The sequence below is a fragment of the Aspergillus sclerotioniger genome (assembly GCF_003184525.1).
Source record: "Aspergillus sclerotioniger CBS 115572 chromosome Unknown BO94scaffold_5, whole genome shotgun sequence".
NCBI lineage: Eukaryota > Fungi > Ascomycota > Eurotiomycetes > Eurotiales > Aspergillaceae > Aspergillus > Aspergillus sclerotioniger.
In genome coordinates this window covers 72,709-86,682 of record NW_020290995.1, presented here as the reverse complement: position 1 = coordinate 86,682, position 13,974 = coordinate 72,709, and the positions used below count along the sequence as shown (strand labels likewise).

The 13,974-nt window shown below is 51.8% G+C and overlaps 5 protein-coding genes across 5 annotated transcripts; 4 read left to right on the top strand and 1 right to left on the bottom strand.

Annotated features, from left to right (window-relative positions):
- The first annotated feature begins 420 nt into the window (after positions 1-420).
- On the top strand, positions 421-4,122 carry BO94DRAFT_612428 (uncharacterized protein). The gene is made up of 7 exons (XM_025616677.1): positions 421-542; positions 601-702; positions 757-1,041; positions 1,097-2,744; positions 2,795-2,866; positions 2,933-3,750; positions 3,809-4,122. The coding sequence occupies exons 1-7, from the start codon at positions 487-489 to the stop codon at positions 3,909-3,911; spliced, it is 3,084 nt and encodes a 1,027-aa protein (XP_025470635.1). The 5' UTR covers positions 421-486; the 3' UTR covers positions 3,912-4,122.
- Positions 4,123-6,034: 1,912 nt separating this feature from the next.
- Positions 6,035-6,380, top strand: BO94DRAFT_531868 (uncharacterized protein). Its single transcript, XM_025610995.1, has one exon. The coding sequence runs from the start codon at positions 6,041-6,043 to the stop codon at positions 6,230-6,232; it is 192 nt and encodes a 63-aa protein (XP_025470634.1). The 5' UTR covers positions 6,035-6,040; the 3' UTR covers positions 6,233-6,380.
- Positions 6,272-8,517, top strand: BO94DRAFT_311818 (anoctamin family protein). Its single transcript, XM_025606828.1, has 2 exons — positions 6,272-6,702; positions 6,759-8,517. Exons 1-2 carry the CDS (start codon positions 6,391-6,393, stop codon positions 8,418-8,420), a joined length of 1,974 nt encoding a protein of 657 aa, XP_025470633.1. The 5' UTR covers positions 6,272-6,390; the 3' UTR covers positions 8,421-8,517.
- A 486-nt stretch (positions 8,518-9,003) lies between these two features.
- On the top strand, positions 9,004-10,776 carry BO94DRAFT_531866 (uncharacterized protein). Its single transcript, XM_025610994.1, has one exon. The coding sequence runs from the start codon at positions 9,247-9,249 to the stop codon at positions 10,627-10,629; it is 1,383 nt and encodes a 460-aa protein (XP_025470632.1). The 5' UTR covers positions 9,004-9,246; the 3' UTR covers positions 10,630-10,776.
- A 163-nt stretch (positions 10,777-10,939) lies between these two features.
- On the bottom strand, positions 10,940-13,929 carry BO94DRAFT_311852 (threonine/serine exporter family protein). Its single transcript, XM_025606829.1, has 2 exons — positions 13,721-13,929; positions 10,940-13,667 (listed from the first exon to the last, which is right to left on the bottom strand). The coding sequence occupies exon 2, from the start codon at positions 13,624-13,626 to the stop codon at positions 11,215-11,217; it is 2,412 nt and encodes an 803-aa protein (XP_025470631.1). The 5' UTR covers positions 13,627-13,667; positions 13,721-13,929; the 3' UTR covers positions 10,940-11,214.
- Between the last annotated feature and the right edge of the window lie 45 nt (positions 13,930-13,974).

Here is a 13,974-nt window from a genome sequence, read left to right as displayed (position 1 = left end):
GTATCTGAGGTCTACTGAGGACTAATGACTGATGACCTCATGCCCGGGCCTTCAACATCCACTTCAGCTTTTTTGTGATACGCTGCTGTTGAACGTCTCCGTCCAATCAACACTGCAAGTCTGCATAAATCAACGATGGGAGTTTATTCTCGGATCATATCAATGTCAGACGCCATGAATATAGTATATGGTTGTCAAGTTCTTCATTGGACAAGGCGTGTAGACGCATCATTGAGTTACTAGCAGAAACCTTCCATCGGCATTTCGCTCGGCACGCGTCACGAGAGCCAGGCACGGCAACCCGACCCGGATGCGGCCAGTCTTCAGCCCGGCTGGATCGATGATCTTTCGGGCATAGGGGCCAGAAGCAGAAAACTCTTCACCCTAATCTATGCTAATATATATTCCCCCTTGATTCTGCTCATATGGGAGTCCATGAGATACTCTGCTTCCCTGTAACATTTGGCTGTACGGACGCAGCAATCAATGCACCTAGCTCCTCCACGGGGTTCTGGAAAGAGCAAAATGGCCAGATTGCTGAGGTAGGCTGTTGCTCGAGTGCTTGTAGACGGTGTGAATGCTAAATTCGGTCTCCCACAGCGTATTCAATCCATTGACATGGAGACAACGCTTGGATCTGGACGCGCAAAGCTTCCTTATTATGCTAAAAGGCGCTTTGCCACCAACTATTGTCATTGCCATGTAGGCAAGGTCTTCGTACTATGCTCTCTACTAAACAAGTCTGATGTCCCGCAGTTACCAGAGTAGTGCTATAGCGGACATTACCTCCACGATTGGCTACCTGTCAGCCCTGATATCGGTACTGTCACAGGCACTCACGCCTCGAGCAAAGTTTATGCGGATCATCTTCTTTGATCTTCTATCGACATGTGTATCTGCTTCTCTCTGCTGCCTAGCGGTCTTCTGTGCCGTATGGGCGAGAGAGCACAATATTCCTGCGGACGCTAGTGAGAGCGTCAGAGACGGCTTTAGTAGTGATGCCTGTGCCGTATCCGCTGTATGGCTGATCTTCATGATCTGGTACATAGTAACACGTGTCCAACTGTACCTCCTGCTCTGGCTAAGATTTGTATAGGATTGCTAATACCATCCGTGCCTGGCGTCCGATGGAGCTGCAGGATCCGATGGTTGCCTTTTCCATTTTCCCCTGCGTTACTATTACCCGCGGGGGCACCTTCACCACACTATCAGAGGGTCTATCGTTCATATCTAGATTGTTGAAGGGGTTTATGCTGGGATTCGCAATCGCCACCGGAGTCTCTCTTCTCATACTACCAATCACTAGCCGGGGCCATGTCTTCGACGATATCAAGGCCTACGTCGCGCAGATCGACACCGTACTCCAATCCCAGATCGGCTTCGTGAAGGGCACGTCGGAGGTGTGGACTGGAAGTCCGGGGCTTCTGGAAAGGAGTCGCACGGCTCGGAGTATGCGAGATATGGGAAACAACCCCAGCTCAGATCTTGAGTCGAAACAGAAACGCCTGACGGCTTCGATCACCAAGTTGAACGCACTACATGGAAAACTACAATCAGACTTGCTTTATTCGACAGACGAAATTGCTTGGGGCAAACTCTCAGCAGATGACCTGACTAGAGTTGGGAATTTGCTGCGAAGCATCTTGTTACCACTTTCTGGAATGGCAATGCTCCCTGAAGTGTTGGATATGATTGTCAAGAACGAAGGGACACGCCACAATAATCTCGGATCACGAGATAATGACGAGGAAGAATCTGTGAAACAATCCGAGTTGCAAAAGTTTGCCCAAACGCTTCACGACCGCCTCGCGGAGTCTTCCCAGTTGGTGACCGTTGGATTACATTATGTTTTACTGGCCTTTGAGCTTGTCAAGCGAAAAACACTGGAAAAACAGTATCTAGGCCACAGCGACGAAGAGGCGGCAGGCGAGCTGCTCACTCCATTACAGCCGAATTTCGCGCTGCAGTTTGAGAGGGAAATGAGGAAATACTTTTCCCATCGCAAGGACCTGACAAAAAGTCTAGCATCGCTTGAGGCTTTTTCTGTCTCAGAGAAGTCGAATGATCCTACCTCTCAAACTGACACGAGAGCGGTCACCACTGACCCTGATGCCAAACAAGAATTTTTTCTAATCCTGTACATGGGCCACTTGCAAGATACCCTACTGATGGCGACGCTCGACTTAATCCAATTTGCAGATGGCAAAATTGAGGATGGGACCATGAAGCGCAGCAAATTGATTCTCCCGAAACTCAACACCATCAGACGATGGCTCTCTCTCGATTCTACGAAGGACTCTAAGACTGCTCCGGACCGCAGACAATCCTCACACGTCGATCCTTCTGTCTTTGCACAAACTGAGGCGAACAACTTCCCAGACCCTGAACACCTGCCCCCTGCGAACTGGTTCGAGAAAGGCAGCTTGGCGCTTCGCTACTTGTCGCACTTCATCAGATCCGAGCAAAGCGTCTTTGGCTTCCGCGTTGCGGCAGCTGCTTTTAGCGTCGGTATTCTGGCGTTCCTCCGTCAAACCCAGGAGTTCTTCATCCACCAGAGATGCATCTGGGCTATGATTGTCATTGTGATCGGAATGAACCCAACAAGTGGACAGACAATGTTTGGCTTTGTCGCGCGTATTGTCGCGACCGCCGTCTCGTTGGTCTTGAGCCTGATTGTCTGGTATATTGTGGATGGGAGAACTCCCGGTGTCATTGTGTTTCTCTATCTCGCGAATGTCTTTGAGGTAATTGTGCATCCGTCTTGAAGATATTCCCTGCTAATTCTTTCCTGCAGTACTACTTTTATGTGAAAGTCTCTCAATACTTTGGAGCATCTGTCATTGCCATTGTCACTTTAAATGTCATTGTTGGATACGAATTACAGGTAAACAACACCACTTTTCTTCGAATGTACCCTTCCTAACCGACACAGGTCCGGAAATTAGGTGTCGAGGTTGCTACATCCAATGGCCAACCCTACTATCCCATCTATCTTTTCGGACCTTACAAACTCGCTGCCGTAGCCGCCGGCTGCGCCATCTCCTTTTTCTGGGTGGTCTTTCCCTACCCGATTACCGCCAAATCGACACTCCGGAAATCCATCGGACGAGGTCTCTTCGTTCTGGCTAAGTTCTACAGCTGCATGCACACAACCATCGAGCTCTGGCTCACCGGCGAACTTGGCGTGGCTGAAGACGTCAGCTCCGCATCCTACACCCTTGAACGCTCACGCCACAAAGTCTTCAAAGAGGAAATGATCCTGCTCAACAGCCTCCGTATGCACAGCCACTTTAGCACGTTTGAGCCTCCTATCGGGGGCAAATTTCCCAAGTCAACCTACGACCAGATCATCTCCCAAATCCAGCGTATGCTAACCAGCATGGCTCTCATGGCACAAACAACCCAAAACCTCGACGCACTATCCACCAGCGACTCTAGCTCTCAGGATCAACCAGAATCAAACGACGACAAATGGGTTTCGCGCCTTGCGGCAATTGCTCTCCAATCCCCCGGTTTTAAATCCCACAAGATCACCTCCTTGCTCTGCCATCTGTCTGCTTCGGTGTTAAACTCCCAGCCCTTGCCACCGTATCTGTCCACGGGGGACACCTTCCCGCTTGCCAGGGAATTACAGCGCATTGATGAGGAGATGTTGAGTATTCGCCATGTACAAGACCCGGCCTTTTCGGCGTTCGTTTGCCTGGAGGTCTTGAGGTCGGTGGTTAGTTTTACGTTGGATAATCTTCTTCGGTATGTATCTCCCTCTGCGTTGGAAAACGAACGCCACTAACACTACCTTGTCCTATAGGAATGTGAAAAGCTTAGTTGGTGAACTCAGCTTCGATTTCCACATTCAACATGCTGCCGAATCTCAGCGCTTGATGTCCGAAGCAAATACCCAGGATGATTAGATTGGCCTTTGGCTTCTATAAACAAGCATAGATTTATTACATCACATTTCATATACCAACACACCACGTACCATTTATTCTCTCAAATTCGATCTCTAAGGAAGAAAGAACGACATCATCAAACCAAAGAGGAGCTCAATATACGACTACGGTCGAATGCAGCGATAGTGCTAAAAGATAAATTAGCGAGAAAAATATGTAAGATGTGAAGATTCGAGCAGTACCATTCATCATTAGAACTAAGTATAACTGACTGCATTCTGGTCGTCGAAGCAACAAAAAGCACCCATGATGCATATCATGCTAGCCATATAGTACATGGCAGATAGACAACAATCATTTCAGAGAACCCCGATGGTATCATATCATAAACTCCGTATGCCACATATTGTACTGACTAATAGTTAGCACCAAGCCAATTCCAGCTCTCGACATACGTACACACGTACCAGACTCGCGAAAACAAGCAGAAACTAACGATCATGCGACTTCTGAAGACGAGGATAGTAAAAGAGGAAAAACACCACGACAGCCAATAAGACCACGAGCGTCGGAAGAAACATAAATAGGAAGAGAAATAAGCTCAAGCCTAAGGCGGCACTATGTCCAGGAAAGAATCGGCGAGCCATGAGATCCACAGTCGATGCGAGCATAGATTCCATGGGCAGATGGAGAGTTCAGAGTTCAAACAAAGAAGATCCGCGCTAGTGATCGGGAACCTGTCTAGTGAGACCGACTAGCGAGCAGACGATCAGGGTTCACGATTATTTATATATCGTGGGTCGGAGGAGATGTGGTGGAGGAAGAATTTGTCGTGATAAAGGCAGGCAGGGAGGCAGTGAAGCTGGGGTGATGCTGGAGTGGAGCGGGCACTGTGGCTGGGCCGGGCACGGAAATTAGACTTGAATGTGGCCCCAGCCGGACCACGAGTGAGATTTGCGGCTTCAGAATCTAGAAGATTTCGACCGTTTCTTCAGACAGTGGCTGAAGCCTGAAGCATGTCACCGGAGGGGGGGGAGTCGAACCATTTGAATGAAGCCTGCCAATAGCCGGTGCCTGGCCCGTATTGCCAGAGGTAAGGTACCAGTGTGGTAAGTTACACGGGCAATCAATTGATGCGATCCTGATACGCCATCCATCGCCGGCCAAAAATGGATGCCTGCAGGGATTGCTTCATTATTGGGGGTGGTGGGGTGTCCCCATTGGCTGGTGGGCAAACGCCCCGCTGGTAACCCCCAGACTATACCTCTTTCGGCCGGGACGTTGCTATAAAAGGACGGGCATTCGGAAGTCCATCATACCCGGGATGACGCAAGAAGCAAGGATTATCTGGGTCAGGCAGCAGTATTTCATGTACGGCGTGCGTCGTACTTTACCCAAGGATGCTGATGATCTCTGGAGTCGATCAGGTTAATCAATCATCTTAATATGCAACTGCGTTAGAGGGGCCTGTATGAAACTAACTAACCAACCACGCAGCTACTTATCCACACTCCGTGCTCCCTGTGCTGGACGCGGGGAGATCGTCTGATGGAAGTACCTTACCAACTCTGTTACTCTGTATCATGGCCGATTGCGAACGGAACGGTATAAATAACTTCCAGCCATACTTAGTATTACGGCTAGGGCCAGCCCATCCAGCGGCCGTGACACCAGCGAACCAATGGTCGTGTTGCCCTGTAGGGCTGAGGCGCGCTTGGCACGGTCCTCGGGTAAATCAAAGGTAATCTGGCCAGTCGCCAAGTGTCGACAATCGAGCTGGACATGGGAATGGCAGGTTTCTGGTCGTAACGTATATCCGTATGGCGTAAAAAGACGGGCAATTATTAATCGAAGGTTCCAATCAGGAAGCCCGCGCTACTCCGTAAAGACGATAGTCGACCATCGGGGGCGAGAGCATCGTCCATCCATCCATCCCTTGCACGTCTCCATTCTCTCTTTCCCCTTCCCTTTTCTTTTCCCTTCCATCAGCTCCCCCCCCATCTCACCGAGCTCGGATGCATCCGTAAGTCCCCGCGGAGATGAGGCTATCCCGCTCATTATCAATCGTCCACATTTGATCTGGTATCTCTTACTTTTTCTTTTCATCCCTTCTTCAATCCATCCCGTCCTTTCAGCAGTCGATCGGGATGGGTCTCTTTGCTGGTCACGGAGCCCTCGAGCAGGCCGAACTGGATAATTTCGGCGTCGATTGGGTCATCCATTACTCTTTCGAAGAAGTCGGTAAGGAGTCACCCCGATCCGGTCCCGTTGATACCGTTTCTCACTTTCGTCTTTCCCGACAGAGCTTTCGCAGGCGATCCAAGAATTTCGTACTTTGATTCAAGACCTTCAAGAAGCGCATCTCCAGGTTCAAGTCCGCCATGGCTATGGTCCCTCCCTACTAGTGTGCATTCGGGTCCCCCCTGACCTCTTGGGGAACTTGGTACATAAATCTCGGTACGGTTGACTGGTGATAACGGATGACACACGGTCGCGTATGCTAACAGCATCTAGCGTCAAGGACTGGCTTCACGGTATTATCCATGAATTCCCTGAAGGGGGCGACTACGCCGAGGCCGAGGCCGACACCCCTGCGGAAGCCCTGCGATCAGTTTATCATGCGGTGACCTGGCAAAAGTCGTTGGGAGGTGCTGGGATTACCCCCAAGTTGGGTCAGTGGAAGAACATCACAGCGGCTATTCCTCTGCAGGACCGCGCCGCCAATGCGGAGCTGCTGCGGAAATGGAGTCGCACCATTTTCTTGACCACCGAGGATCTCGATGCCATTCGCGCATTGTTTGGTGAAAAGGTAATACGCCTTGAACTTCCGGTCGGCATCGTAAGCTCACATACTGACGAGTTCAGGTCGCTTTCTACTTCGCCTTCATTCACTGCTACTCCTGTTTCTTGATCTTTCCGGCCGCCTGGGGCATATTCTGTTGGTTCTATCTGGGCCCCTATTCAGTTACGTGTGCGGTGGTTACCTGCATTTGGGGTATCGTGTTTATCGAATACTGGAAGACTCGCGAGCTGGACCTGAGCCTGCGTTGGAATGTTCGAGATGTAGGCTTTCTGAAGGTGAACCGACCGGAGTGGGTTTGGGACAGAGAAATCCAGAACCCGCACACCGGGGAAACCATCCGCGTGTTTTCCGCTCATCGACAGTTCCTTCGCCAGCTGCTACTGATCCCCTTTGCGACCGTGGCAAGTGTGGCTTTGGGTACCTTAATCATTGTGACCTTCGCCCTGGAGATTTTGGTGTCGGAAGTGTACAATGGTCCAATGAAGGGATATCTGGAGTTCCTTCCCACCGTTCTATTTTCACTCTCGCTACCTTCCATCACCAATTTATTGACGGAGTTTGCGAAGCGGTTGACCGACTACGAGAACTACCGCACGCAGGATCAATACGATCTGGCTCAGACGGCCAAGACATTCGTGATGCACTTTATTACGGCCTTTTTGCCCACCCTACTGACCGCATTTGCGTACGTCCCATTCGGAGGCAAGATTGCGCCCTATCTCGACGCGCTTCGGGAACGTGGTCTACTTTCAGCCAACCTGGCTCGAGAGATCCATATCGACACTTCCCGCCTGCAGCAGGAAGTGATTTATCTGTCCATGACCGCCCAGGTTCTGAACTTCGGGGAAGAGATCGTACTTCCTTATGTGAAACAAACCCTGATGCATAAGTGGCGTGACTGGCGCGAAGGTCGGGACTCGTCGCGTCATCCCCGCCGTTATTCGCAACGGACCGACCAACTCCTAGTCGATGCCCCGGAAGAAGCCTCGTTCCTCTCGCGTGTCCGTGACGAACTCGATGCGGATGAGTACAATGTCCACGATGATATTCTGGAGATGTGCGTCCAGTTTGGATCTTTGGCCCTGTTCGGTGTTGCATGGCCCTTGGTATCCCTGGGATTCTTGGTCAACAACTGGCTGGAACTGCGTGGGGATTTCTTCAAACTCAGTCTGGAGTGTCAGCGACCCGCTCCCATCCGCGCTGATTCAATCGGCCCATCGCTCATGGGCCTGGAGGTGCTCAGCTGGCTCGGTACATTGTCGACGGCCGCCATCGTGTACTTGTACCACGATGGACTGGAGGAAATCCACCTGTCCTCTCTCCTTCTGACTCTCCTCCTTGCCGAATGGGCCTATGTCGCGGTCCGCTTCATTGTGCGGAGCGGACTTGAAAGGATCAGCTTCATCTCACTCCGCCGCGAGGAGTCGAAGCGGTACGCGATGCGGAAGCGCTACTTGGAGGCCACCTCTGGCCGGGTGTCCCCTCGGGCTAAACCCCGCGTGCGGTTCCAGGACCGCGTGAGTGTTTTCTCGTCATCCACGGACGTCCCCGGTACCAAGGAAGACTTCCTGCATCCGGGCCATGATGGAATGGGCCGGGGAGGACGGTTCTGGTCCTGGGCGCCCCAAGAAACAGCGGACGCAGGCGTTCGGCTGATCAAGGCGCTGAATGGTAACATGGACGGCTCGAAGACGGGCCCTGTGAAGGGAGCCAAGGGGGCTTGATTAGAGCCCCATCCGCTCATTGTATATTGTCGATCATTTGTCTTGTTTTGGATTCGAACCGTCGCGGGTAGATGGTCAGCCGAGCCTGCCGGGCGGAAGAAGTGGCCTATGGGATAGGCCACTGGCTGCCTTAGATTAGCAGTTGCTGCTCTTTCATTCGTTCGACCTTACTTAGTAGTAGTAATAATGATGCATGGATGCATTGGGATGTTTGTTTGTTTGCGTAGGGAGTCGGACATACCAACCCGATTGGGAAAGACGGATGCCTGGCTGGCTGAATGAAGATCGTGGCTTGTCATGCCGCTGCCCCTCCTTTCTCTCTTGGCCAATCTCCCCCTTCGCAGTTCCCAGCTGTCATCATGGCCCAACTGACCCGTAAATGCACCCATTTACAATCGAAACCTTCCTGCCAGATCCATGGGAACGGCGAGACAGCCGACTTGGCTCAGCCCTATAAGGCACGCCAAGTGCGGAACCTCCCCTCGAAGCGACCAGCCAATCAGGGGCGGGGCTTGCCGTGGCTTCCGTCCATCTGGATTTTGGCTGCCCGCCGACCGGGAAGAAAGACAAGTCCAACTTGCAAGTGAGGTGGAGTGAGTGGATGCTCCAGTCTGCATTTCATTCTTTCTCCCCGGCCGTCTCCTCCTCTCCTCTTTTCCTCTCCTCTCCCCTACCCTTCCTTTCTTCTCTCCTTCCCCTTCCCCTCCCCTTCTCCCTCTCTTCTTGTCCTTCCTCCCCCTCTTTCCACCGTCTCTTTGCCCAGCTCTTCCATCCTGTCGGTCCCACGCCCGTGAGAGGAGCTTGCCTCCTCTGGCCTCCTGCCCCGATGCCCCCTTCGCAGGATAGCTTGTCCTCTTTGGTCTCCGACAAGGTTTTTCATCAGGAAGAGCATGAGACGGGCGATTTCCCCCCGTCGTCGGTCACTCTCGTCCGCCACAGACGGAAGCTTGTTGTCACCAATCCGGCCTGGTACCGGAACAGTTTGTTGGCCAGCGTGGGCTTTCTCGAATTCGCCAACGCAGGCGACTTCGCAGCAAATGTGTGGAACGACGTACCCGTACCGTTGTATGCGGTCATCTTCATGGCCATCGGGGGTCCATTAGCCCTCCTCATCAGCGTCGCTGCGCTGTGGGATGGCATCCTCAGCTGGCGAAATGTCCGCATCCTCCACACAGAACGACAGTACCTCAAGGCCCTTCGACTGCAGCATCTCGACCCACCCACACGCACCCCGGTAGATCAGGCTTCCGTCCGGCTCATTGACCACCGCCTCGGCGTTAGTTTTCGCGAGTTGGGCTCCGAACTCATCGACCGCGTCGTCATGGATGTATTTCTTGGCATCGGTGCCCTTCTGGTCGGCACCGGCACGATAATGGCTATTTGGGGTGCACATCGCTACATCTACTACATCAGTAATCTCCTCTCCGGCTTTGTGGGCAACTCTTTCGCTGCCGCATATGGTGTTCTTAACGCTGTTTGGTCCCTCTATCTCATTTGGCGATTCCACGGACACGACCGTGCATGTATGCGCTCCGCTGCCGCCGCACCCTTTCGCGATCGCCTTCACCGACGATTCCAATACTTCAAGTGGCATTCTCTTGTCAGTGGGATCACGGGACTGGTGGCAGGTGCAGCCTCAATGCTCACCTGTAAACGGTGGTGGGGATATGTTATGTTGATCCCCTGCATGCTATTGGAGGTAGGCTGTAACCAGTTTTGGCGGGTTCAGCTGGGCTACGATCGTCCGATTGTGACCGAGCATCCGCACTGGGGCTTGATCCCCGATTATAGAGAAAGTAAGGAAGATGAAGAGAAGGACAGCATCCTCCTCGACACGCTGGCGTCCGTCATTGGCATGCAAAATGCCCTGACACCGCTTCCGACATCCATGATTGACGTCGACTGGACCTCGCTCGATTCCCTACTCTCGTTCATTGTCAACAACCATCTCTTCGATTCTCTCTGCGGCTGGCTCGCAACGCACTCCTCTGTGCAAATAGACTTCAAAAACGGCCTGTTCCGCTTATCCGCGGAGTACAAGGAAATCACTTTGACGCTGGCAGACTTTCGCAGTCTGCCCGATGCCGAGCGTCCCCGACTTCATCAATTTTGTCAGGACTTTTTATATACCGAGGGACGTCAGGTAATGCTCGGCCGGGAACGTTATTTATTGGAGATGGTCGGGTACACCGCTTGGAAAGATGGTTGAAATTACTCTCATATATTATGCCGTAAGGTGTGCATCCGTGTATATAAGCATGAAGAGTGATGATACTGGCATGCGGCTACGGAGACTCGTGCCGGCACACGAGTCATGACGACTCTATATAAATGACTAATGTTTGTTCCTGTTGCATCATATCCACCGATCCTGCAGTACTCCTCAAGCCACGTATTGTAATTATATTTGTAAAAGAAAAGTGGAGAGGAACCAACTGTTTTACGTCAAAGAAATGACCGCGGAGGAAAAACACGGAAGTAATATTCAAGTATTTCATTAGCAATCTATTATGATTCTAGATCTTTTATGCAGCGAAAGACGCATGCATGTTGACAGTATGTAGACATGAATTTGAAAAGCGAGAGGGAGAAAAAAAAAACATTGGGACGCTGTTAAGGTATGAAATTCTCATGCTTCGTTCGTTCATTCTTATGAAATCGATAATTGGCCCATAAATGCTAATTTTGTGTAATGCAAAGCGAAGCTAGTTGGCGATGCAAAAGACCGTAGTCTGTATGGAGATGTAGATGTAGATGCGAGTGTATTGATGCAAGAATGGAAGAAGAAGGCAAGCTAGAAACTGAACAATCCACTTCGTCGCTTTCCGAACGGATAAACCACCAACGCAGCGACAAATAATCCGACGGTGATGCCGATGGCGACTTGGATCATGCCGAAACCGAGCACGTTATTTGACATGTCGCTGGAGGATGAGCTAGAGCTACTACTTTCGCTGGAATTTTTTGTGACGTTGGATCGGATCTCGTCTGCGGTGTCGACGCCCGTGATTAGGGATCCGGTGGCTGCTAGACCTGATGGGACGAGGACGAAGATGGCTGGGAGGACGGCTGCGGCGGCATGGCCGTGCCAGAGTCGACTGTAGAGGTTGCCCATGACTCCGACGGTGAAGGCGCCGACGGTGTTGGCGACCTGGGAGTTGGAGCCGAGGCGGGAGCTGACGAAGTAGTTGGTGACGTAGCCGGCTACTGAGATGGATATCATGATCGGGGACTGTTTCCATTTGCCTTGGTTGACGACTAGAAGACAGAGAGAAAATGCAGCGACGAAAGGAAAGCGTTGAGCATAGGCGTTTCCAAAGCCTCCACCCGCGGGACAAGATAGGTTGGATGTTGCCTTGGTGTCGATTAGGCCGTAGATGGTGGTGCCGACTGTGACTCCGTAGCCGAGGAAAAGCGAGTAGATGATGGCGTAGACCATGCGGATGGAGCCGGCCACGATCTGGTGCGATTGTAATTCCAGGCTGCTGCAAAGGACCGTGTATCCAGGGAGGATTAAGGCGATGGAGGACTGCGCGATGGCGGAGAAGCAGAACAGATAATCGCTGGTTCCGTTAGTGAAGGCCGTTGATTTGATACTGCCAAATGCGCGGGCAAGAAAGGAGGTGAACACTGCAGCAGTCACCTCGAATACGTTGGAGTAGAGAACTGAACGTGGTGCCAGGACATGCTGCATACATCCAAGAAGACAGCCATTGAAGAAGATCAGGGGCATGTCGATCGGTCGTGCATTAAACGCGAAAGGGCCAACCATAGCTGTGGCAAGTCCGTACACAAAAACGATAATCCATTTGTTGAACCGAGGCTTCTTGGTCATTAGTTCCTCCAGTTCGTTGCCCGCTTCTTCGATGCCAATCATGTCGTGTATGACATTCTTGTACACGTTGTGGGTATCAGCCAGCCGGCCCAGGTCAACCCCTTGGACAACCCGGACTAATTTGACTTCAGTAGTCCTGGTGCTGGGGTCATCGAAGGACATGATCATGCATCCCGGAACATACAGGAACTGGCTGTCGACATCCAACACCTTGGCTGTCACATGCATGTACTCTTCCAGTCGATGGGTAGGGGCCCCAAACATCATCAGCGCCCTGCACAACTGCATGATGTATCTCTGTCGAGCGATAATCTCTGCGATCTGTAGGGTCACCTGGATCTCCTCCTCAAGTCGCATGCTGTGCCTTCGATGCTTGTTCTGCCGTCTAGACGCCGCAGTCAAAAGCTCTCCGGTAATGGGCGTACTTGCACCGCTGGCACTACCAGCTCCGACCAAGGTCGATGTCGAAACATTTCCTTGTTTCTTGTACCATCGTACTTTCTCCTTTCGAGGAGTGGTCGCACCTGGTGTACTCCCACCAAATGGATAGAACATATCACTGGCCAGATTGAGTCCCCGTGCACCTCTTTGAAACTGATCCCAGCCGCCGCTAAGCCTGAGGAGCTGGGAGAGAACACCTCCCGATGCAGAACCGCGCCGAGGGTCCTCTTCACGCTCGGAATCATCATCGTTGCAAGGAACTCCTGCGGCACGATGTAAGGCCGACTCTCTACGGGTGCTAAGACGACGACCGGAAGGATCATGTGCTAGTTCACGGACGATCCGATGTGCTTCGGTACTACTAGTGAACTGGTCCCGGTTCTCTTGTCCATGATGAAGGTCAATGTCTGTGCTGCGGCGCCGATGGTCAATGGGTTGTAGGTCATCTTCACTGATTTCATCTGGACGACCGAGACGAGCAGCCAAGTTCGAAGCCTTTGTTTTGATTGAATGCCTGAACGCTCTTAGACGCTCTCGTTTCGACTTTTTCTCGCTTCCTGTGCTGGACTGCCGATCCTTATCGTTCGCAGCTTGTATTCTCCCCGCATTCGAAGGTTGTGTAGGTCTGCTGGATGCATCGGTGATGTCAAGTGACGTCTGGGTGGATGGACGGCGTCGTAGGTGAGATGTGCCAGGAGATATAATGCCCTCATCGGTACTCCTGCTTCCATATTCGAATCTTCGATCTTCTCCGAAGCGAACTCGATGGATGCGTTGCGGGCTGCTAGGCAAGGAATCGCTATCGGGTGTGAGATTGGCTCTTTTCTCATCGTCGAAGAAGCCTGGATTCGGTCTCTCAACACTGTGATAGCTCATCAAAGAACTCGAGCTCGACTGGCTACTGGGTCTGTTCTCGGGTTTTTCGGACATGGTTTTCGTTAGTCCAGGGTATCAAAGTGTGGGCGGTGATTCTGTCATAATATCAGTGCCATGGATCGCAACAGCCGCGTCGTTATCCACCTACTGGAAGGCTCCAAGACCCCGGGGATATGGAGGTACAAAGGATGCAACACTGTGTGAGTCACCAGCCGACAAGAAAGGCAAATCCCCTTCCAGGTCGAGTGGGAAAGTCCCTCAGGAAGTCGACTCCATTGAATGAGAGCTACCCCCGCTAAGCGAGTTCCTCCTGTCTAGAACAGCGGAGACAAGACAATAAGGGAATTGTGTGATTTTCTCTGCCCTACGATTGTAGCCAGATCGGACGAGTGAATAACCCGC

What these genes read in the sequence shown, in the direction of transcription:
- BO94DRAFT_612428 (XM_025616677.1), top strand. Translation starts at nt 487, where the DNA reads ATGCACCTAGCTCCTCCACGGGGTTCTGGAAAGAGCAAAATGGCCAGA. An exon ending in AAAATGGCCAGATTGCTGAG is followed by an intron (nt 543 to 600) that starts GTAGGCTGTTGC and finishes GGTCTCCCACAG; the next exon opens with CGTATTCAATCCATTGACAT. An exon ending in TGGCTGATCTTCATGATCTG is followed by an intron (nt 1,042 to 1,096) that starts GTACATAGTAAC and finishes AGATTTGTATAG; the next exon opens with GATTGCTAATACCATCCGTG.
- BO94DRAFT_531868 (XM_025610995.1), top strand. Translation starts at nt 6,041, where the DNA reads ATGGGTCTCTTTGCTGGTCACGGAGCCCTCGAGCAGGCCGAACTGGAT.
- BO94DRAFT_311818 (XM_025606828.1), top strand. Translation starts at nt 6,391, where the DNA reads ATGCTAACAGCATCTAGCGTCAAGGACTGGCTTCACGGTATTATCCAT. An exon ending in GCGCATTGTTTGGTGAAAAG is followed by an intron (nt 6,703 to 6,758) that starts GTAATACGCCTT and finishes TGACGAGTTCAG; the next exon opens with GTCGCTTTCTACTTCGCCTT.
- BO94DRAFT_531866 (XM_025610994.1), top strand. Translation starts at nt 9,247, where the DNA reads ATGCCCCCTTCGCAGGATAGCTTGTCCTCTTTGGTCTCCGACAAGGTT.
- BO94DRAFT_311852 (XM_025606829.1), bottom strand. Translation starts at nt 13,626, where the DNA reads ATGTCCGAAAAACCCGAGAACAGACCCAGTAGCCAGTCGAGCTCGAGT.